We start from the raw sequence: 24329 nt of genomic DNA on the forward strand, positions 1-24329 counted from the left end.
ATCGGTGGTGATTCTGAGCAGTAGACCTCTGAATATTACTGATGGATCATCAATAGTGTAGTCTTGGAAAAACCCTTTAGGGTAAGATAATTTGTTTCAGAAAGTTATCACAGTCAAGTTAAACTTTGCTAATTCTGTACGTGTGTATGTATATGACTTGTATGTGGCGTATCTGCTTATATATTTATTCAAATATTTGGAAAGTGGATAAATATGTCATTTAGGGCAGCACTGGAAATGTGGCCTCTAATTGCTATTCAGTGCCGTCCCTCCGATCTACTGGTTCTCAGAGACACATCTCGGGCCATCCAAGATGGTCACCATATTTTTCTAACTAATTAATATGCACTCTGCACTGCTCCCTGATTGGCCACCACTGATTATATGAGCAGCATTGGCCAATCAGTGAGCTAATATAGTGGAATGGTAGACTGATTCTACCAATACACTAAGAGGTTTACGCAGTCTTAAGGTTGCGTTGGTCATCTTGGACAATCAAATACAGGACTTGGAACCAGCTGATCGGAGGTCCAACATAGAAGGACAATTACATGCAATATGCCCCACTCCCACTCCAGCCCAGGGACAGAATTTTGTCCCACAACCGGAGGGTCATTTTAATTTAGCACAGTTCTGTTCAGTTATTTGAGCAACTTTTTGCCACTTTAACAACAACATTTCCAAACAGAAACCGGTAACGGAACCTGGTGACAAAGGCCTTGACGAGATATGAACGGATGTTTACCTGGATATCATATAGTAGTGTTATGCACTTTATGTCAGTACGGTTTTTGCACTCCATTGTATTGTGACATTGCATGGGTGGAATTTGCACACTGAAAAAGATTATTATGTGGACCAGTATGGCAGTATTATGTTGGTAGTGTATGGCACTATGGTACAAAAGAATGCTAAAAAAAACATCACAGCACGTTGATGAAATGGATGTTTCATTTAACAAAGAACTCAATAATGTTGAGCTCATTTGAGGAAATGCCAATTACCGCTACACCCATGTGAAAACACAAACCACATTTTAGTTAGTCCACGCTACAATATTACTTTTCCGAAATAGAACGGTAATGTCCTTCAAATTGTTTACAGCTGAAAAACACAAGTGTTAACACATTTTTTTTAAAAGTATGTATTTCTGCATTTTCTCTGCACTATTAAGATGTATAACAAAAATAGCGTGGTACCGAGTCAGCCAGAAAAATCTCCTTACTGTATAAAAACAGTTTTTACTGTATAAAAATCGCAAAAGTATAATAGAGGTGATACCATTATAGGCTAACGAGAAACTAGAAAATATATGCAAGCTTTCAAGGATGGTAGAGGTTCAAATCTGACCAAGAGTAACATCTGAATGGAGTTTTTCAACTCTGACCAAGGGCAACATCTGAATAGCAGCAAAGCCACATTCACAGCATATACACTCTTACTTCTATTTGCAAAATGTTTTTTGATAAAAATCACATCAATTTTATTGCCCAGCCATTCATGAGGAGAAAGAAATACTACTCCTGCCAGCTCCTTGCTGAAAGCTTAGTAAACAGAGAAGTAAGGGCAGAGGGTGGAGCTGTGCCCAGAACAATGCCCAGAAAGCGCTTGATAGCCTAAATTCTACCTATGCAGTGTCCAGGCTGTTCTCATGCAATATCTGAGGATATTACATTAAGCAGTCATGACATAACTATAACTCCAAGCATTTCCCTATATAATGGAAAACAGTGACTTGAGCATTTCTCCAGTTTCTTCTCCCCCATATAAAACTCCATCCTACATGTCACATGACGGTGACATCATTTCAGGTCCTTCACCACATCTCCTTTCCATTGCTGAGCTCAGCCCATCATGTACTTATCACAGAATGGTATCACCACTGGAAAGGGGATACTTTGCATGTCTTCTGGGACTACGGGGCAGATCCAAAATTCTGGCACTGTCCTGCAATTTCCAGGATGGTTGGGAAGCAATGCATGCACATAAACTGTGATCTATATGAGCAAGTCACACCGTACCAAGAAGACAGGTGCATTTTCCTTTCCCTACAAGACATAAACATTTCAGTGCTCCACTGAATGGAAAAAGTTTGAGAGATGTCTGAGGAATGTGGACAACAGAACTTGACGGAAGAGAGAAGTCTGCTGGATGGAAGCATATACTGCAACGTATAAATTGTATTCCCCATACATGGTCACTGTCAAAATTTTGGCTTACTCTAAGGAAAGAAACAGGTTGGTGAACTTGGATCCAAATAGTTTAATGTCAGCATTTAACCTCTTCTGTGTTGGACAGATTGATGTACATTTGGCAAAACCTCAAAGCCATGTTAATCCAGAAAGTTACAAGAGCTTAGAAACACAATGTACCTGAATTTCTGTTGAGATGATATCTCTCAAGACAGTTATTCTTAAAGGGTCAGTCATCAGAATTTCCATTACTAAGGTGTCACCATAGTGTTACCTGCCTCATAGAACACAACCAGGACATGTGTGTAATAAAAAGCAGATTATTTTTAGCAGAAACTGACTTTTATATTCTTCCACGTTGTATGGCAAGTAACGTGCCTTGAGTCATGGAGTGGGGTTGCATGAGCCCAGAGTCACAGCTTCCACTAATTATGCATGCCTCCTCCACAATTCTTCCGCCTCCCTCTGCCACTGACATCAGTGCAAGTCATGGTAAAATCGCATACATGCTCTGTGCTGACCTCTGCCCCACATCTCAGCTTCAGTGGTGCCAATCCTATTCACCGCAGCTTGCACTATCAGTGGCAGAGAGGCTGTCGAGCTGTGGCATGAATCATTAGTGGAAGTTGTGATGTAGAGCTCAGGTGGCTCACTGCCATGACTCAAAGTGGGTCAATTGCTATACAGTGCAGGTTGGAAGGTGGAAAGCCAGAGAACGTGTGTTAGAGCCTCACTATCAGGGTCCTGCAAGTGTATGCGCAAAAACAATGGCAAATTGGACCCATGTAGGTTGGATTTGAGAGTTCTTTCATATGGTTTCCAAGGTTAAGTTTTACAGGGTAGGTTGTCAGGTCTTTCCCTAACCCTCCCCATTTAACCGGGTTTGGGATCGGCATATATGGATGACTCCTACATGGCTGGGTATTTTGGGCATGTAATGCGAGCAGAGCCGCTAGAAAAATCTATAATGCTTGGACAGATAAGTGGCAAAAGAAGACCGCGGCCGCCAAAGAACATGATGGCTGATAGTGTCAGAGCTGATACTGGCATGTATATCACACAACTGAGAGAAGCAGTGCAAAACCGAAAAACATGGAGGGGGGGAGCCTTTAGGGACGCCCATGGTTGTGAATGACTAAATGGCTAACAACAACAGATTGGATTACTATAGATGACATGCACATTGGGAGCTATGGGACGCCAAGACCACATGGATTGAACAGCCAGCAGCCCAGCAAAGCTCATTTAATGATGGACATTGGACTTTATATATAAAATCTAATTTGCAGGTCTGTATTATGATTAGTGAAGGTTTAAGTGTTTTTAATTATGGATTGGTTAATGAGTGGTGGGGATGTACTATGAAGATACGTATATAATATTACTTCGTGGCCTTGTTTTTAGGCTTGAGAAAGGTTAATAATAACGGAAACATTGCTTCTTTTGCACGTTGTTTAGATTCAGTCAAGTAAACCATAAGGATATGCCGACACTGTGGACGTCTCTGCTGGGATAAACAAGCCGGGGTAGACTTACCTGGTGGTGACGCTCTGATGCGTTCTTTTGGTGAGCAATAAGAAGAGATATCATGCTACCAATACAATTTTGGTTTGCACTTTGATATTATGTAAGAAATTCTTTGGGTTGTCTGTAAATAAATGAACCATTTTTTCCCCTTGTGTAAAGAGTCATTCATAGTTGGTATTAATTCAAAGAGCCATGTCACACTTAAAAAAATAAAACCGAACTAAAGCGACAATCTTAGGCAATGATCGAAGTGAATAAGAGTAAAATACAAAAACAACGCAAAACTACTAGGGTATACTAATGTTTGAAAAAGGTCTGGGAAAATCTGAACTTTTCTACATACTATGTTTTTTTTTTTGTGGTCTTTTTTTGACCACTCCCCAAACCGCAGCATGATTTAGGTTGGATTACCACCCTCCTGCCACATTCAGATTAGCATATTATGGCCCAAGTGGTCTGGCCTGACCATAGATCTACTGACCCCAAAACACAGCATCATAGGGATCAATGATACTGTGAGTTCAGTTTAATACACCCGCGGTAATGCTAGTATATTTATCCTTAAGCCCTGAATGTCACAAAACATAGGTTTACGTCCTGGCAGGGTGGTAGTTAACGCAACAGCTTACATCCTGTGCCATCCCACAGCAGGAGACAGCTGTGACTGACAGCCAATCTCCCACTTCAACAGGGATCAGTGAGAACACTAATCCCCACTGGTAACTCCTTGTATGCTGCGATCAATGTAGATCGAGGCATGCAAAGGGTTCACAGAGGGAATGCCCTCCCTCTGGTACATCATCGCCTCCCACCCCACCACTGCCCTTTCCCGCTATGTAATTAATTACTGGTGTACGGGCCTGCCGTGGCCTGTGATCGCTATTGTGAGCGGTAGTGCATTGCAGTACTGAAGTACTGAAACGCATTATTATACCGAACAGAACTTTTCTGGTTCAAGTCCCCAGAAAATGAAATAGGGATAAAAAAAAACCTTAAAAAACATAACAAGACACCTTTTTTTGCTCATGTATCATCGTATCCGTAACAATTGTACAATAAATGTAATTATTTATCCTGCACAGCGAAAACAATAAAAAAAAACTAAAAAACAGAGACAAGATGATAATTTTGTTCATTTTACCTCCCAGAAAAACACAAGTAAAAAAAAAAGTTGCATGTACCGCAAAATGGTACCAATAAAAACTACAAAAAAATTAAAGCGTGCTCCCTCTGTAACATCATCGCCCCCCCAAACTATGTGATTAACGCTGTAAAAGAAACAAAACAAACAAAAAAAAAACAATGGTAGAAATTGATGCCCTCCAAAAAAAAAATTTATAAAAGTTTTTATATTATATGTACCAAAAATATTGGCTTTTTTTTTGAGCCAAAGCTAAAAGTGCATTGAGAAGGAAAAGGAAACAGAAAGGAAGGACTTATACTTCTCCTTCCTGCTGCATCCACTACTGGCTTTATGTAGCTAACACTGTTTATTAGAAAAAGAGGAGGAAAATGAGCTCCGTGGCATTTATTTGTGATTATAAGGAAATATGCCAGATATTTAATATACACCCATTTGGAATATTGATCCCATTTTCACATCTATTCTCTGCAATGGTCATAGGAATGTAGCAAAAAAAGCCATAAGTTTGGGTCAACTATTATCGTCTAGTCTGTTTTCTGACCATATTGGTCCATCTGGCACATCATCCTGGGGCATTTACATGTGGGTGTTGTTCGATTATGCAGATCTCAAAAACATTTATTTTATGTGTCACTAGCGATTCATTGGATACTAACCCCTTAATGCCACATGACATACGTTTACTTCCTGGCTGTGGATGTCCTGTGGAAGGTGCTAGATCAGAAGCTGATCCTGCAGCCTCCCGCTGCAAAAGCGGTGATAGATAAGAACAGCTATCTTCACTGTTAAGCCCCTACATGTTGCAATCTATGAAGATTGCAGTATGCGAAGGGTTCACAGATACTGAAGGCCCGACTTGCCATTGCCTATAATTGCTATTGTAAGCGATAAGGCATTGCAGTACAGAAGTTCTGCAATGCATTATCATAGCTAATATGGTCCAAGTCCTTTACAGGGACATAAAAAAAATATTTAAAAAATGTAAAAAAAATAAATAAAACAAACAAAAGAACACCCACCTTTTTTGGTTGGTTTTGCCTCACAAAACACACAATAGAAGTGATAAAAAAAAGCTGTATGTACCCCAAAAGGACACCAATAAAAGTTACAGCTCGTCACACGAAAAAAAAAGCCCTCACAGAGCTCCATCCATGGAAAAATAAGAATAACATAGAAAGAAAAAATAATGTCCAAAGAAAAGGTGTTTTTATTGTGCAAAAGTAGAAAAACCTAAAAAAAAAATTGTAAGAATTTTGCTATCGTCGTAATCATACTAACCCGCAGAAAAAAGTGTATCCTGCCATTTATGTTGCATGAATAACACTGTAAAAAAAGGCAGAATTAATGTTTTCTCGTCCTGCTCTCAAATACATTTAATACACCCAAAAATGGGACCAATTAAAAAACTGCAGTTTGCCACACAAAAAATAAGCCCTCGCATAGCCATAAATAAAGAAGTTATGGCTTCTGAAAAGTAGAGATGAAAATCCCTCCAAAAATCGTTGCATCCTTTGTATTGAAATAGGCCATGTGCTTAAGGGGTTAAACAATATCTTCATTGTAACACTCCTTATGTAGTGTATTTGAAAACTTATGTCTCATGTCAACGTGAGTATTTTGGCTGCACGACTTGCAGTTTAAAAACACGTATCAGATGTCATATCTCCGGTGGGGCATCCAGGAATGTTTCTGCGATTTCTGCACATTTTCTCATCATACATGGTGGCAATTTTTCATCTATGTGCACTGCAGGCATTGAAGGGGTCAAACGTCCAAATAGGGGCCACCATCAAAAATGACCTCACCCTTTGGTTTAATCATGATTTTGCACTACTAAGGCTACTATCACTCAGCCCGCTTTTTACAGCATTTAGCACGACCCTTCAAATGCCGCACTAAATATTGTAAAATGCCTCCATTGAGTACAATGGGCTTCTCAGACTAGCGCTCTATTTTCAGGCGTTTAGGCGTTTTTAAACGCCCCTAGACATCAATGTGGAGCATTTTCAAAGCTGTCAAAAATACGGTCGAACACAGTGTACTGTGTTTTACCACTTTTTTGAATGCAGTTTCCTATGCCACAGGCAGACGCTCAGGCCGGTTTCACGCAGGCGATAAAAATTAAAAAAAAAAAAATAGCATGATTTTCGCACAATGCGAGAATGAGTAAAAGCGCAGAATTATGAAACCAATGATTTTCAATGGTTTCCTTCACATTCGCGATTTTTTTTACCTATGCAATGTTGTGATTAAATAAATAAATTGCAGCATGCCCTATCTTTGTGCGTTATGTGATTATTCTTTTTTTTTTTTTTTTTTTTTTTTAAATCGCCCATGTTTCCCTATGAGCCTCCTTTTTATTGTATTGCAATGCACAGACTTGATTTTCGTGCGATGTGTTTCTAACATTACAAAGTCCTTCTGACGTTCGCAGTAAAAAAAAAATCATGAGAAAATCACAAGCGACAGCAATGTTTTTGCGAGAAAAAGCAGCGCTGACACTCCCCAAAAAAATTGCAGGAACAAAGACGCGATTTTGCCACGGCGATATCAGAATCGCCCGTGTGAAACTACCCTCACACTGAACGCTGTACAAAGCAGCTCTGCCCCAGTAAAAACTCATTTACAGATGCTTTTAGCAATCGCCTGTGTAAGAGTGGCCTGTTAATTGCTCGGTGTTCTAGCTCCCTTTTTTTCTGCTTAGTCACATGTACCATGTTCTTATGCTACGACTAAGAGCTGCTATGACAGCTTGAAACATGTAGGATTGTCGTGCCATTATATGTCCTTCCTGTTGGGATTTTAACATGTCTCCATAAGGGCTCTTTCACATGAGGGTATATAGGCTGTGTTTTTATGTCCAGATGATATACGCTACCCAGCTTATGCATTGGTTTCCAATGCATTAGTTCATATGGGTGTATTTCGAATCATAAAAACGGACGGCCAAGACAACACATACGGTGCACATTCCGGATGGACGTTTTTAAGCTGGCCAGAAAAGATAGTTCTGGAACTATCTTCGATTGGAATACGGCGGCCGCTGCCACAGACTCCTATGGGAGCCAATGACAGCTGCCGGAGAAGGGAGGTGAGAGGGAGTTTAGCAGCGTGACTGCTAAACTCCCTCCCCCTCTGCGGCTGTCTGCAGTGGGAGGGGTCAGGACAGGGACTAGTGTGCTAAAGGGATTAGTTCTACTAAGCTCCTGCCCCCCCTCCTTGTCATAAGTCAGCAAGTGGTGAAGAGGGGGCGGTAATTTAACAGAGCTAACCCCCCCCCCGGCCAATTGTATTCCGGCGCTGCGGCGTATATACGTGAACAGGCATTTAAAAGGGAGTTGCAACCGTGACGTAGTCAAAGCTGCCTTTCGCTCACGCGATTCAGCTTCTGACACGGTCAGCCTCCATTCGTTGGAGAAGCCTGAGGCTTGTCTGAAAAGCATGGGCAATATATTTGCTGAACCTGCAGCCGACACGCCCAATATTATGGAGTTTAACATCTTCACGGCACAGTTAAGTAATTTGCTTTTCAAAGAAACTCACACATGGGGTGAATGGTCTACTTTGACTAACTATTTCACTAAAACTAACAGTATTAGTTAACAATGATAAAACTTAGTTTATGGCGCTCATATTCAGTGACAGGTTCCCTTGAAAAAAAACATTGCTTATCACCTTGAGTTAAAAAAGAAAAAGTTGCATTAAGGCCTCATTCAGATGAGCGCTGTTTTAGCGCAGTATAGGTGTGTGAAAAGATCGCGGCTATACTGCACTAAAGATCATGTGAGCGGGTGAATTCCAGCTACTGGCATTAGCCCTTTCACATGATCCGAGGTTCGCAGTTTTCCATCTGCCCTATGAGTCTAATGCACCAGAGACAGGTCAGGTCCTATCTTTGCGCGCACCACGGACCTGTCCTACCATTGGCAGGTGTGCAGGCCAGACCTTTCACCAATAGAAAACATTTGGAACATAATGAAATGAAAAGTCCAGCAAAGACGACCCGGGACTGATGAGCAGCAGAATCCTTCATCAGACAAGAATGGGACAACATTCCTCTCCCAAAACTCCAGTTGTCCTCCTTACACACCAGATGTTTACTGACTGTTGTAAAAACAAGAGGGAATGCTACATGATGGTAGACACGGCCCCGCCCCAACTTCTGTGAGAGGTGTCGCTGCCATCAATTTGTAAAGTTCTTTTTTTTCAACCTTCTGATATGTGTTGTATTGTGAATAAAATATGATTATAAGAGATTCCAAAATGATTGTATTCTTTTTTTTCTTTACATTAATTCACATTTTCCAGAGACCCAACTTTTTTGGAATTGGGGTTGTAAGTATCTACAACTTTTCTTTTTTTCCTTCCTTAAACAGAATCTGAAAATAGGACATTCTTTGCTTTTTTTCTTAACTATACACATCCAACTGTGCATGTGAGCAAAATAATTAATAGAATAGACTCCAGATAAAAGCTTCATGTGACTGCATATTACGATAAACCAAAATCCTCAACTGTACAAAATAAAAGCCTTTTTGCTTTTCTTTTTTGAATCAGTGCTGTTTACCTGGTGGATCCGGGTATTTGATTGCTGCATGCCATAGCTCTCTGCAATGCTGTGCACTTTCATAATGATTCAGTCCAAAAAGCAATGCAAAAAACGGACAATAAGGATCATCATTTATTCCAACTATCATGTTAGATTACATTCAGAAATCAATTTACGGATATTGAAAACATTTATTGCAACAAATATTCATTTTCTGCTGAGCTTCATAAACACAATTCTTAAAATATATACAAATCTGTGTTTTGCCTGTACTCAATAACTTACACACAGACCATTATCTGTGTGAGCCCCTGAACACATATGAATCTGCACTGTGTGCCTGCATCCTTATTGGGAGTTATAGATGAGAATCTGAAAAACAAGAACAGAATATTAAAGCACATCTACCTTTCCAGAGGACTTTCAGAATAAGCTTTCATGCGTGTGTACATGAACAAGGGTGGTTTCACATTTGCACCTGGAATTCCACTTTCCATCTCCATTCGGGGAGCAGGAAGGGGGAATCCCCAGGCAAACCCCATTGGATATAATGGGATCTGCATGCAGCACCTTTTCTTCCATTATCTTCAGTCGCATCTGGAGGTTCCGACACATATGAGAAGCCACCCTAAAAAGTCTTCAGTTTCAATGCATATCTAAGGGCACAAAAACCGAAGAGTTTTCTGTTTAGCTGCTCCCACACAGAACAGCTAGATGGAAAGAAAAATGCTAGCATGAACCGCCGCCAACAGAGATAAATTCACTTGACAGCTAGCAGTGGAGAGCTCATTAGGAAGGGAGACCCCATTTGGCCATTATTTTAGGATTAGAGATGAGCGAACGTACTCGTTTAGGGCGATTTCGCAATCGAGCATCGCTTTTTTTTGAGTAACTGACTACTCGGGCAAAAAGATTCCGGGGGCACCGGAGGGGCGGCGTGGTGGACCGGGGGTTAGCAGTGGGGAACAGGGGGGAGCTCTCTCTTCCCCCCCCCCCCCCCTCCCGCAACCCCCCACTCACCCTCGGCGCTCCCCGAATCTTTTCGCCCGAGTAGTCAGTTACTCGAAAAAAGCAGTGCTCGATTGCGAAAATCGCCTTAAATGAGTAAGTTCGCTCATCTCTATTTAGGATGCGTTCATAGAAGAAAATCCGCACTAAAATCTGTTGGAATTTCTGCACCACTGGTGCAGATCTGCGGCAGAATTCACCCCTTCTATTGAAAAGGTGAAATCTGCTGCGGATCCACATCCAAAAAACTGTGGCAAAACCTGCACAGTTTGATGTCACTTCTTGATGCAGAAACAAGATTTCAAAATTCCGCTTTTGGATTTTGCCCATTGACAGGACAAATTCCACATGCAGATCCACATGTAAAAGACATGTGATAAATATTTGTATAACCACTGAATGTTCACGGCTAACAGTCTGACAGGCACATTTAGATGCCCTACAAACCCTAAAAAAGTCAAATATGTGTAGAGTGCACTTAGGCATTTCTGCACACGTGAACTAGAAATAAATGGATTGAAAATCTCTGCAATTCGGATAGAGGTAAGCATCCAGGTTGCAGAGCTGACAAAATTGATTAGTTTCAGGGCATGAGTAGATGTGTAACGGCTCATCTTCTCGCTCAGTTATTGGGGAAAAAAAAAAACCCCTAAAATGTGACTACTCGGAACACACAGCCTCTGACACGTTAGAAGGGCGATAAAGAAAACCTCCTGTGTACCCGTATCCCAAGTCAAACCAAAGTGGGGGGTGAAATTGGAAAAAAAGGGAGTACACTAGCATTGGAGTTAGCAGAAATTCGACTTACTAAGCTATATAGCCGGTCTCACTGACCGGAGGTGGTCGCGGTCCTCTTTAACTCAGGTTAAGTGAAGCACAATACATTGCTGTTCTAAGAATGTTTTTTAAAAAAGGTGACATTCTGAGTAGAAACACATCCATATCTAAATCTGCATGTGGATTTTGATGCAAATTTGTGAATTCAACAGACACATGGATTTGTATGGCCTGTTACACTAAGGCCGCCAGCACATGGCAGAGACGGATTCCGCATGCAGGTTCCCGCAGTACATGACAGAACAGAGATGTTTAGACTTTTTACATCATAGACCAGCATTTCCCAACTCCAGTCCTCAGGGACCCCAACAGGTCATGTCTTCAGGATATCCTATAGTAAGAACACCTGTGGCAATGTGTGAGGCAGCGACAATAATTACATCACCTGTGCAATACAGAGGAATCCAGAAGACATGACCCGTTGGCGGTCCCTGAGGACTGACTTGGGAAACACTGTCCTAGACAGAGGCCATCTATAAAGACAGAAAGCCTGCAGAACAGCCATAAGCATGCTATATTGTGGTATGGTTTAATATGAACAGATCAGTAGCTCCCCCTAATGGTGACCGTAGCACTTTGTCAAGATCATCAACCATTATAGGTCTGACAAAAAGATTAGGAACTAAGTGTATTTATATGTAGAAAAGGCAATTCAGGAAAAGTATTCTAATACTGTGACAAGGATATAAACATTTAGATTTGAAGAACATTTGCTTACTAATCACTGACAGTTTTGGCCTTTATAGTACAGCAAATTTAGATTTTTATTCTTCATTGCTGCTTTCTGAGAACCAGAACTTTTTTTATTTTTCTGTTTAAGTAGCCATATGAGGACTTGTTCTCTCAGGAGGAGTTGAATCCTTTATTGCCATTTGGAGTACATATAATGTATAAAAAAAACATATGTATAGATTTTTGGTGGGGGAAAAAAAAACAAAAATACAGCAATTTCTGCAGTTTTTAGGGGTTTGTTTTTACATGGATCACTGTACAAATTACAGTACACTGTTTATTCTACTGGTCAGTACTATACCAAATTTATAGTTTTCTTTTAAATACTTTATTTAGCTTAAAAAAAAAAAAAAAACAACCGCTTTCTACCATATCACCATATTCAGATTTTTTTTTAAACTCACTTTGTGTAATGGCACCAAAAAAGGATTTATTTTTCTCTCGCCATGCTCTGACAGACATAACTTGTGTAGTCAACGGAGGACTTGTGTTTTGTGGGATGGGTTGACATGTTCCGTGGTACCATTCTGGTATACATACTATTTTGACGCTTTTTATTCCGTTGATTAAGAGGCAAGGTGAAGACACAGTTCAGGTTCCAATGGTTGATGGCAAAAAGACTACAAAACTGCTAACATTAAAATAAACCTGTCAGGAGTCCTATGCTGCCCGGGATGTGAGCAGTACAGTATAGTGCCAAACACACTAATTTCAGCAGTCTGTCATTTTTACTAGGCACTTTTGAAACTTTGCAGGGCTGGACAGCCAAATGAAGTTCGTACATATATCCTGCACACTCCCCCACCCCACCCGCCTGCCTCAAGATGCTGATTGGCAGGTCCCTCTATGTCAAGTCCCATTTCAAAATTTGCTCAAACTATGTTTTTTGAGCAATAATTGTCGTGTGTTTAAGTAGAACAATGATTTTTAGTTGAGTTTAAAATCTATTGTTTCACCCCATGATCAAACCCATCTGGCGAGACATGGAAAAATTATACGGGAAGGTGTGCAGGGAACCATTGACCCTGACACCAGAGGTGGCACTTCTATCCATTCCTCCATCAGGAACCCACTCGCTCAAGAAAGGCCTGCTGAAATTCTTTATCATGGCCACGAGGCAGGTAATACCCAGATTCTGGAAGCAGGACATGGAAATCCCCAGAGGCGCGTGGGTAGGGGCAATGGATGAAATAGAAAGATTAGAGAGACTGAGATCACAGGACGACGAATCCGGACGAGAGAATTTCTGCCGCACCTGGGCAGCCTGGATAGACACACGTGACTCTCCCGTATTCACTAGGTGGCTGCGGGACGGCAATTGTGAATAAAAACCAAAGGGTTTCAACCTGGATTCCCCCCCCCCCTCACACCCCCCCCCTGACCACGCTCTCCCCCTAATATCTTACCCCCCCCACCTTCCCATGTCTGTCCAGTAACAGAAGAGAATTTATACAAAATAATATTGTTCTTCATAATGTTCTCTTTAATAGTTGCAATAATCAGTTTGAGATGTGAATTTCACACTATTAATAATACTTGTTAAGTTATGTTATACATGCAACAAAAAGCAATAAAATATGTTGGAAAAAAAAAAAAAAATCTATTGTTTCACCTGAAAGCAGTGACCGCACACGGTCATTCTCCACGGGAGCGCTGATAACATTGTATTCAGCTGCAGTCCCGCGGGAGAACCAGCTTTTATCTGCATACAGCAAAGGGAGGCTTTTTTACACGCAAATGAAGCTAATAAGCTACTAATGGGCATTAGCTCCCCAGCTGCCGTTACAACCCATCGGTACTCCTTACAATGCTGTGGGGGGTTGTTGTCTATGTGGGGTGACAAAGGGAGCTCCTTCCCTCTGTGTAACCACTAAATGCTGTGGTTGCTGTATTCTTCCCCCTTATAAAATGATGGCATATCAACAAGATATGCCATCACTTTCTGATAGTAACATAGTAAAGGCAAATGCCCATTCAGTTCAGCCCGTTTCCATCCTCCTTGTTGATCCAGAGGAAGAATTTAAAAAAAGGCAGAAGCTAATTTACCCCATTTTGGGGGAAAAGCAAAATTCCTTCCCGAATCCATAATAGTCAAGATAATTCCTGGATCAACATTTAAAAAGTTCCTTCCTGACTCAAAGTCCGGCAGTCGGAACTCCAGGATAAACAACCCTCCTGGCCATTTAATGTTTATATCCTGTAATATCTTTAATGTTAACAAAATAAAGGCCCATTAAAGAATATTTCCTACCTATACTTGGGTCGGAATACTACAGCGATACCATCTTACTAACATGAAGTGTCACTACTAGGAGGGGGCTTCTGTGAGTTAATATGCCCCTCCTCCAAAGTAAGTGTCCGCTATTTCTCTGGGAGATTCTATTGACTATTGTGAATTACCATCTCATAGCTATCCTATGAGCGCAGGATTTATTTGTAAGTTTTGTTTTCTTTCCTTGTTTTATGTGCCGGGGAGGTAGCCTCTTTTGAGAGGTCCCCCACAATCTGTGCAGGTATTCTCTTATTCAAGCGGATGCCACCAGCATAGGAAACAGCTGACTGAGGCATATCTGAAGGACCACAGGTGAGGCACCCGGAGACCCCGATTGGGTAGGTGTCCACACCAGGTGAGCCCAGACTACCTACATTCTGAGGCGCCTTCCTATTTTTAAGCACAACTAAAAATGTAGCCTGTAATACCCAAATACCAGAATCGGGGAGAATGCGTATGACCATTTACTAAATATTCCCCACTCCCAACCCTGCTCATATCCAGATCACTGGTCAAATCGTGAACACTGTCTATTAGGAAGTGCTTTCTTATTACTTTACCTGCTGACAAATAAAATAGATCTCATTATTACCTTTGGCAAATCTGTCTGCAGAGCTTGTAATGCGCCTCTCTATAGTTCTCTCTGAGGATGGCTTCAGTGCTGAGGGACAAGGCATATCTTTATGTCCATGCAAGAAATGAGCCAGCATTCCATATAGGATTGGCCTGCAGAAGCAAGAAATAAGATAACTGAATACTGCAAGATATTCCAGCATTTATAGTACATTTTTCAGCAGCTGTAAATCAGATCTAATAGGGTACACTAATCCTAAATGGACAAGGAAAAGAAAAGTAATGGTTCATCTTTAGCGACATTTTTTTTTTTTTTAACTTGACATATAGTGACAGGTCAGAGGTTTTGTTTGGTGGGGTTTTAATAACTGAGCACTTCTGCCCCTCCATTTTTAGTAATCATGGGGTCTCAGCACATGGACCCCCAATGATCAAAACATCTGTGAAAATGCTGTTTCTGCAGCATTTCCACAAAACAACGTTAAAGTTCTGTGAAACACTGTAGTACAACATGTCTGCAATATGTTACCAGCCATACTAATAAACATAACACTTGGCTGGTAACATGGACAGTTCTGATCCCACAAGCCGGGTCTTACTGCATCTCAGAAATTCTTACACCGACTCAGCACTTGAATCTTCAAAAAGGTTCAGCTCTCTTGCCAGGAAAGAACGATCCAGCGGAATATCTGATAAACCAGTTTCTGCAAAGAAAAAGAAATTCTCTAAATATCAAGTAGATAGAGATTGTAACTTTAAAGCAGTGTATTTAACCCCCTAAGGACATGGCCTATTTTGGCGTTGAGGGACAAACGATTTTTGGTAGATTTTCACGTCCATTTTTCAAGAGGCCGTAACTTTTATTTTTCCGTCGATACGGCCGTATAAGGGCTTGTTTTTTGCGTGGCGAACCGTAGTTTTTATTGGTACCACTTTTGGGTACATAGACTATATTGTAAAACTTTTATTATTTTTTTTATGATCGTAGGGAGAGAAAACGCATCAATTCTGCCATAGATTTTTTTTTTTAAATAGTGTTTTTAAAGCGTTGATTATGCAGCATAAATGACACAATACATTTTTTCTAGGGCTGGTATGGTTACAACGATACCAAAATAGTTATATTCTTTTTTAGGTTTTTCCACTTTTCTGCAATAAAACCCTTTTTTTGGAAAAAAAAATTTCTAAACTGCTGCATTCAAAGTCCTATAACTTTATTTTTCCATGGACGGAGCTCTGTGAGGGCTTATTTTTTGCGGGACGAGCTGTAGTTTTTATTGGTACCATTTTGGGGTACATACGTTTTTTAAAAATCACTTTTATTGCATTTTTTAGGAGGAAAATGCTAAAAATTAGCATTTTGCCTCAGTTTTTTAGTGTTTTTTTTTTTACGATTTTTGCCGTGCAGGATAAAAAGCATGTTCGATTTATTGTACAAGTCTTTACGGACACAACAATACCAAATATGTGGTTTTTTTATGCTAATATGAGAAAAAGCATAAAAAAGGGGGTTTAACTTTTTTTTTTTTACATTTTTATTTTTTGTGCATTATTTTTATTTTATATTTTTAACTCCATTTTGGTCCCTCTGGGGGGGACTTACACTGTAGCACCGATGATCGCTACGATAAAGCATTGCAGGACTTCTGTCCTGCAATGCCTTATCACTTATACAGCGATTACAGGCTCTGGCAATGCAAGACGCCGGTATCTGGCGTCCTGTTACTATAGCAACCAGCCGGGCTCTCTGCAATAACATCGTGAGAGCCGGCTGAAGTCACAGAGGGAGCGCACTTTCTCTGTGAACCCTTTCACCCTTCCTCTGCCGCGATCTACTTAGAAGGGGTTAACAGCGGGAGGCTGGCTATTAGTGATCTGTCATGATCTCGCGCTAGGGGTACGTCATTTTGCAGGAAGTACCCGGCTCCCCATGGGGAGGGAAGGGGTTAAAGGGAAGGTGTCATTAGAAAATTACCTAAATTATATAAATAATTTTGTGTGTTTAAAAAAAAAAAATCACCTACAAAAATGTTTACGTTTTCAGTCACAATCTACATTAAAGAAAATCCTAAAATCCTGCATTTTTCCCACAGAGCATATTACTAGTCTGTCACTTCCTGATCTGTGGAGAGAGCTTTGCAGCAATCATCTCACTATGATCACAGGCAGGATTACACTGAGAGGTAAGACCTATATGTACTTAACACAGGATCCACCATTCACAAGAGGTATACGTTGTGACTATCTACTAACTTATCTGCAAAATAACCTCTGCAGGTCACAGAGCAGGTCTGGAACACTCCCATAAAAGTCAGTGGGGCCCCTCCTGTTCATTAGGTGAATAGCCCATGAAGCTGCTGTAAAACATCTCTCTAAATGCTGTTAAATGTAGCTCAGAAGAGATGGCAGCTCTCAGTCATTTACAGACAACAGAATAAAAAGAAAATCTACAAATCGAAACTAAAAACAGATATTTTTTCTTGAGCAATACAATATTATGTGTTATACTCACTAATTACTTCAGAAGGGTTGGTGATCCAGAGATTTGGATTGACAGATTGGAGTCGGGGAGGGTATTTTTTTTCTTAAATAGGGGAAAAAATTGGCTTTCACCTCACTGTATTTTTTTATTTTGCCTTCCTCTGGATCAACATTGGGGGGCGAGGAGGGGGGGGGGGGTAATAGGCTGAACTGGATGGACATATGTCTTTTTTCTGGCCTTCCCTCTGCACTGCTCATCAACGCGGACCCTAAATCACAGAAGGAACTGCATGAGGCTACACTGAGGACCCTACCTGCTGATAAAACGGATGAGGTGTATTTATATTTGTTGAACTCCAAGTACTCTCTGATCATTTCATTAATGAGGAGATTCTCATGCGACAGCACAGGCTTAACTTCACTCTGATCATCTAACGCTGCAAACACCTCCGCTCGGACCCTCGCCTTCAGCTGTCCCAGCACACCTCTCTTATCCAATGTGTCTGTCAAAACTGCAGAAAGAAAAAAGTGTAAATACAACCAAATAGGATACTAAAGATACAACATACCAATAGTAACATTCTGTAGAGAAAAAGCCACAGCGGGCACGGATTTGGCAAGTGGGCGATTTATTCTACAGTTTGAACCAAGTTTAGATGGCTGGGTATGCATTTTAGAAAGAAATTGCTATGAGCAAACCATGATTTCACAATAAGTCATAATTTCTGTAGCGTGAATTCAGAACAACCAAAAGGTGATGGTGTTGCTCCAACCCCATTATGTGGATACAGTACTGGCGGCTTCTTTATCTGGTTTGACCTGGAACCCTTAGGCCTCATGTCCACAGGGAAAATAAAAAATTAAAATCCGCAGTGTTTTTCCCGCACGCGGATCCACGCCCCATAGGAATGCATTGACCACCCGCGGGTAGATAAAGACCCGCGGATGGTAATTAAAAAATTTCTGGAGCATGAAAAAAAAATGGACACGCTCCATTTTAGTGCGGATCACGCGTGCGGGAGCTCATAGAGCACATAGCTCAATTGATCTCCCGCATGAAAAATAAAAGACAATTACAGTGCATCCGCAGCCGAAATCCACGTTACAAATCCGCAGCGGATCTGACTTTCCCCATGGACATGAGGCCTAAGTGTAGGATAAAGATGACCGCTTTGTATGTGGCCTCCTCTTACGCCAGGTCTTCTGTAAGGCAAACAGTGGATGAAGCATGACACAATCGCTTACAGGATGCCTGAGCATTGTGGTCAGAGGCAACGGAGAGAAAAAGGAGAATGTGGGTGTGGGGGGTGGCAAGGATCCAGTAAAATCCCTTTTGATTGCAACGTGACTTATTTAGTTTCAGTTTGCTTCCATTCCATCTGGTTTCCTTTTTTTTTTTTTTTTAAGAGAAAGCAATGATATAAGTAGAGGCCATATTTTCTGTTGGAAGAAAAATGGAAACTGGATGGAATGGAGCTTTCCACTTACACTGTACTCAATGGGAGACAGATACAAATGGAATAGTCCCCGTTTGTATCTGGTTGGACTTCCCTTTAATTGACGTGTTAAATCCCACTGCAGATGTGCAGTTGTAAAACTAGAGCTGAAGGAGAAAAAAAAGGAACAGATCTGTTAAAAACTGCTAACGGATAAGAAACTGATGCAAATGGAACCTAACTATCCAGCTTTCTGACACATCTGTACTGTAGTCGCCAAAATATTGGATCAGTTCGCTTCATTTTGCATCAGACAACCATTTTTTAAATTCTGAAAAAAACAAAAGTAAAAAAAAAACAAACAGATCTGTTAAAAACAGATAATACAGATGTGAATGTAAAATTTTTTGCGTTTGTGAGAGGGATTTTAAGAGGATCTGTAGTTCAGGACCATTATTTGCCAGCCAATGATAACTCAGCATCCATATATTACATGTATTATGTGGGCCAGTCAGAATCTATGAATTTTCTGCATCCCATTATCTTAAGTGGGAATTATGCAGCGTATGAACTGCTGATATGGCAAAAAAGAAAAACACTGTCAATTCTTGAGGCGCTTTCAGCAGGGGGGTAGCTGCAGGAATCCGAGGGCCGGCCTCACATTAACCCGTTCCAATCCACTGTCTGCCCTCTGAAGACATTATGATTTAAGGCTGTACAGCTCTGATGTTGGAAGACGACCATCGGGGTTCTCTTACTGTATATTGCCAGCCTCTCTGCTGTCGGAGCCTATTAAACGTGTCACCTCATGCAGTACTGGCGTTAGTCAGCATATAGCGCCGTTGTATAACAGCAGAAAAAGAGTAAGCCCCCTAGGAAAACCAGGATACAAATTGGATTGGAAAGGGTTAAGGCCTTGGATTCCCTGCTGGATTTTTCCAAGGAAAGATGAATGGTCTAAATATGCCCTAAAATGCTTAAAGGAGATGTCCCGCGCCGAAACGGGTTTTTTTTTTTTTTTAAACCCCCCCCCCGTTCGGCGCGAGACAACCCCGATGCAGGGGTTAAAAAAAACCACCCGCACAGCGCTTACCTGAATCCCGGCGGTCCGGCGTCTTCATACTCACCTGCTGAAGATGGCCGCCGGGATCCTCTGTCTTCATGGACCGCAGGGCTTCTGTGCGGTCCATTGCCGATTCCAGCCTCCTGATTGGCTGGAATCGGCACGTGACGGGGCGGAGCTACACGGAGCCCCATAGAGAAGAGGAGAAGACCCGGACTGCGCAAGCGCGGCTAATTTGGCCATCGGAGGGCGAAAATTAGTCGGCACCATGGAGACGAGGACGCCAGCAACGGAGCAGGTAAGTATAAAACTTTTTATAACTTCTGTATGGCTCATAATTAATGCACAATGTACATTACAAAGTGCATTATTATGGCCATGCAGAAGTGTATAGACCCACTTGCTGCCTCGGGACAACCCCTTTAATTTCTCCTATGATAGCCCCGCAGAGGAATTGAACATTTGGCGCAGGGTTCTCCCACAGCTGATCGCTAGGCAGTCGGACCACCAGTGAGCAATCATTTATCGCCTGTCCTATGGATAGGTACTAACTGGTTTTCATGGGACAGCTCCTTTTATACGATTACAAATATTTCCTCCACCAACCTACTTCAGATCCCCTAACACACCTCTGCAGAAACACTACTACCTGATATTACTGGAGGTCCTGACACAGCCCCCGCCACTGATCGTTAGCATGAAGCGGATGTGGTGGTCTACCGGACACTAAGGGGGCCTTCACACTTACGACAAAATTGCGTGTTTTTTGAGTGATGCAAGTGTGAGTGGGAGCGCAGAATTATGAAACAAAAAATAATCACAGCATGTTTTATCATTTTGCGTTTTGCTATTTATTTTTTTATATCTTCCATGTTTCCCTATCGAGCCGCCTCCTTATCGCAGAGCCTGAACTTTCGATTTCACTGTAATGCGTTTTTCAAGAGCCATAACTCCTTGACATAGGCCTCATTTTTGTTTCTGAATCCGTGTGTGCCCGTGGCCATGAGGCTTATGTCAGTGAGTTACGGCTCTTGAAATGGAAAGAGAACAATCACTTGGTCCATAAACCAAAAAAACAGCCTAGTCACTATGGGGTTAAACCAATGTCACAATGGAGGGGAGGCTAGAATGGCAGGGGAGCCATATTACTGGAACAGTGTAAAATATAGTTAGGAAGAAAGGTCTGTGTTGCCCATAGCAACCAATCACAGAGCAGCTTTCATGAAATGAAATGAAAGCTGTGCTGCGATTGGTTGCTATGGGCAACAGACAGCTTTATAGAGCTCTCCCCTATGCTGTACATTGTTAGCATCATTTAGAGAAGAGCTGGATTTACTATGGCCGGTGGTAAACGTCCTACACATTAGTACCGGCTCCGTGTGTGCACTACAATAGATAGGGGCCTCCGGCTATAGAGCGCTCGCACTCACCGGCTCTCAGGTCCGATACGGTCGCCATGACGCTCTCTGTAGTAACAGCTGTAGAACAGTCAAACGGCAACCGCCACTTCACTGCGCATGCGCACTTCTACAAAAACACTAGAGTGATAATCCTGCAGGTATAAAGTGTGCGGTAAAAGTACCCGCCGGCCATTTTTGTGGAGCTCATTCAACACCCCCCCTGTAGGACGGTTCTACAGAAAGCACATAGAAACACAATAACATTTTGAGAAGCACTGGTTATTTGTTCTAGAGTTGGAGTGAGACTGCTAAGCAGGATGACATCACTTAGTAGTCCACAACTAGGCCTTTATGTTTATTCAGCAAGCCATAAATGTAGCATAGACATGAGATTACTCAGTCTAAGTATCTATTTGTGTCCAATACTCACAAAGTATTGGAAGAATATAAACAGCTTACCTCCCCCCCCCCCCCCCCTCCAAAGAAAATGTCAGCTAGTGTTCTAATGCCAATCAGTGCCTATCTCATGAACAGCACCAATGTTAGCTGGTGTTGCTCATAGAAAGTTTCATCAGCTATCAGGCAGGGTTGACAGCCATCCAGAAATTTTGGATAAGTCCATATAAATATGGTACTTCTTTCCAATGTGCGTAACAACATTTTGATGATGATCTATTATGAATACAAAAAAAATCAATGCTTCCAAATATGAAGGTGCGCATACGCCATGGCTGCATAAACTGAGTGACAGATGATAAGCGAACAAATTATTTTCTTGTCGCTTAGCTGTTGGCCAATGTTTACACTGAATGATATCAATAAGCTTTGTGTGATTCAGCGATTAACTGAACGATAATTCACTGTAACAGACTTTTCACATCCACTACCTACGGATTTGGATTTAAACATAGCCTAAAACCTGCCTGCAGTTAGACCTGCCGACTTTGACGTGGTATTCTGCAGCTGTGGATTGGCAGCGTCCTGCGGGCTGATCCCAGCCTATGTTAAAGGTCCATAAAAGGGCCCTTACTTGTTGCTTCTTTACCCCTTAATGAGCTGAGTGTTTTCATCCTAGATCGGATTCACAAGAACATATTTGCGCAATGTAAAAATAACCCAAAATTTGCACGCGCAATAATCAAAAAAATATACAGCATGCTCTATTTTTCTGCACATTTGCACAGGGAAAGAGCACATATTGGACCAATTACACTATGACCTTATTCACATGGGCGATGCGTTTTCATGACGGTCACATCACAGCCAAAAAGACGTGTGAAGAGTCGCAATCGAGTGGTGGCCAAAATTCATGTTTTCTCATCCATTTGCACGAGCGGCGTATTAGTGAAAATCTACGCCACAGCTTGGAAATCTGTCAGTTGGAATAAATTCTCGGAAAGTCTTCTAATGCCTAAATAGAGGCACCTGTAGTGTTTTCGCAGTGCTAACCGCTGCTAAATTGCCTCCCCCTCCCTTTTTGTTCAGATCCCATGGGAGTCTATGGGAGTCGCCAGCGTATCTTGGCAAGAAGATAGGGCAAGACCTATCTTTTCCGACCGCCTATAAAATCAGCCACCATATTTAACAACAGATGTGCGATGATTCCCGGAACAGCATTTTTACGCGGCTAGAAAATTGGTCATCTGAATTAATACATTGAAAACCGATGCTTTAGATGGTAGCTTGTGTGAATAAGGCCTAATTGTCCATTTCAACCAATGGGAGGATTGTTGCGTCTTATTGCGCTTGCAAGTGTACACTAAATCATGTACATCTGCTCGCAAATACGCAAAGGCCTCCGGGACCGTTGTGGTAAATGCTGTCCCTTTGTGCCAGTAGTCTCACAAGTGAGACTATTCCTAGGGTAACGGTGGGGTCTCCAGCAGCAAAGACCAGATCCTACCTAGTTGATGGTTTTACAGGGTGAAACCTGGGGGAACAACAGACGCAGCCCCCAAATTTAGTCCTAGCCAGATCAGTTTGGTGGCACAGCAGATCCACCTTTGTTGCTGTGTCACAGATTCCTCCAACATATATATTTGTGTGCAATATAGTTGTATACGTTGTCCATAAACAGCTGTTGTAAACAAACAAACAAAAAAAAGCATACCCTGTGGTACAGGACTTTCTTCTTTTGTTGTGTTCAGCTGCATGCTGTGCTTTTCTTTCAGCAAAAAAAGTTTGGTAATTCAGCCCATAGGAGTCTATGGCATTTCCCATCATACATGCAAAACATGAATAGAGTTTTCTATTGGCTATTCTTTACTTTTCATTGCTTATACAGCACCGCCATTTGCAGCAATATATAGTTGTCAGTTACAGCTGGCTCAAACACACAGTAGGGATAGCACAATAGGAAGCTAATTAAATGATCAGTACGACTTAATGGCCCTTTTATATGTTTACCAGCGCCGATCATTGAGATTGGTGCTTGTTTACCTGGCTGTTTTATACAAGTAGATTAATGGCCCTTTTATACGGGCCAACAGTCGTTTAAACAACTGGACAAGCGCCGACGTCACCGCTAATGTTGTCAGCGCTCATGCAGAGCATTTAGACTGAATAACATCACTGGCACCTCCCTGAGAGCTTCACCTTCTATGTGGAGTACTAAGCGGGGTGCGTTTACGCGCAACGAGAAGCCAGCGATAGTTTTTTTAACCGTCAACGAATAGAGAGCAAATTCTTTTGCGCTTATATGGAATGAGTATAGCTCAAATTAGTTAGTTTGAACTCATTTTGAGTGATAAATCATACCGATTTCCCTGAAAATAAGCCCTACCTCGATTTTTGGGGGGTGAGCTGGAAATATAAGCGCCCCCCACACACACACACGCCCACCCTGAAAATAAGCCCTAGCTAAACTATATGAGAAAAAAACAGCAATACTCACCTAGCCAGCGGCATCCCAGTCCCTCGTGCTGGTCTCTGATGCTGAGGCAGGGTGCCGTCTCCTCAGTGTTGACACAACACTCTCTTTCTGGCTTTGAATACCCTGCCTCTAGCAAGCGAGTGCTGTGATTGGATCACGAGCGCCGCTGTCTCAGCCAATCAGAGCCAGCGTTTGATCATTCACAGCCAGTGAATAACATCACTGAATGGCTGTGATTGGTTC

At 41.7% G+C, this 24329-nt stretch overlaps 1 protein-coding gene across 2 annotated transcripts; it reads right to left on the reverse strand.

Annotated features, from left to right (window-relative positions):
• Positions 1-9526: 9526 nt before the first annotated feature.
• On the reverse strand, positions 9527-21326 carry CEP20 (centrosomal protein 20). 2 transcript variants are annotated; one of them, XM_066577487.1, is made up of 5 exons: positions 21245-21326; positions 17630-17827; positions 15454-15538; positions 14854-14987; positions 9527-9784 (listed from the first exon to the last, which is right to left on the reverse strand). In XM_066577487.1, the coding sequence occupies exons 1-5, from the start codon at positions 21270-21272 to the stop codon at positions 9771-9773; spliced, it is 459 nt and encodes a 152-aa protein (XP_066433584.1). In that variant the 5' UTR covers positions 21273-21326; the 3' UTR covers positions 9527-9770. The 2 variants fall into 2 exon arrangements, with proteins under 2 accessions (XP_066433584.1, XP_066433586.1); XM_066577489.1 differs by lacking the exons at positions 9527-9784; positions 14854-14987 and having other exon boundaries at positions 15450-15538.
• Between the last annotated feature and the right edge of the window lie 3003 nt (positions 21327-24329).

This window comes from Eleutherodactylus coqui, chromosome 8 (genome assembly GCF_035609145.1).
Source record: "Eleutherodactylus coqui strain aEleCoq1 chromosome 8, aEleCoq1.hap1, whole genome shotgun sequence".
NCBI classification, from domain to species: Eukaryota; Metazoa; Chordata; class Amphibia; order Anura; family Eleutherodactylidae; genus Eleutherodactylus; species Eleutherodactylus coqui.

Bases quoted from the DNA above. Each gene is read 5' to 3' on its own strand.
- CEP20 (XM_066577487.1), bottom strand. From the start codon at position 21,272: ATGGCGACCGTATCGGACCTGAGAGCCG. The intron at 17,828-21,244 runs GTGAGTGCGAGC...TTCTTTCTGCAG, and splicing joins CGTATCGGACCTGAGAGCCG to TTTTGACAGACACATTGGAT. The intron at 15,539-17,629 runs GTAGGGTCCTCA...TTTTCTTTGCAG, and splicing joins CTCATCCGTTTTATCAGCAG to AAACTGGTTTATCAGATATT.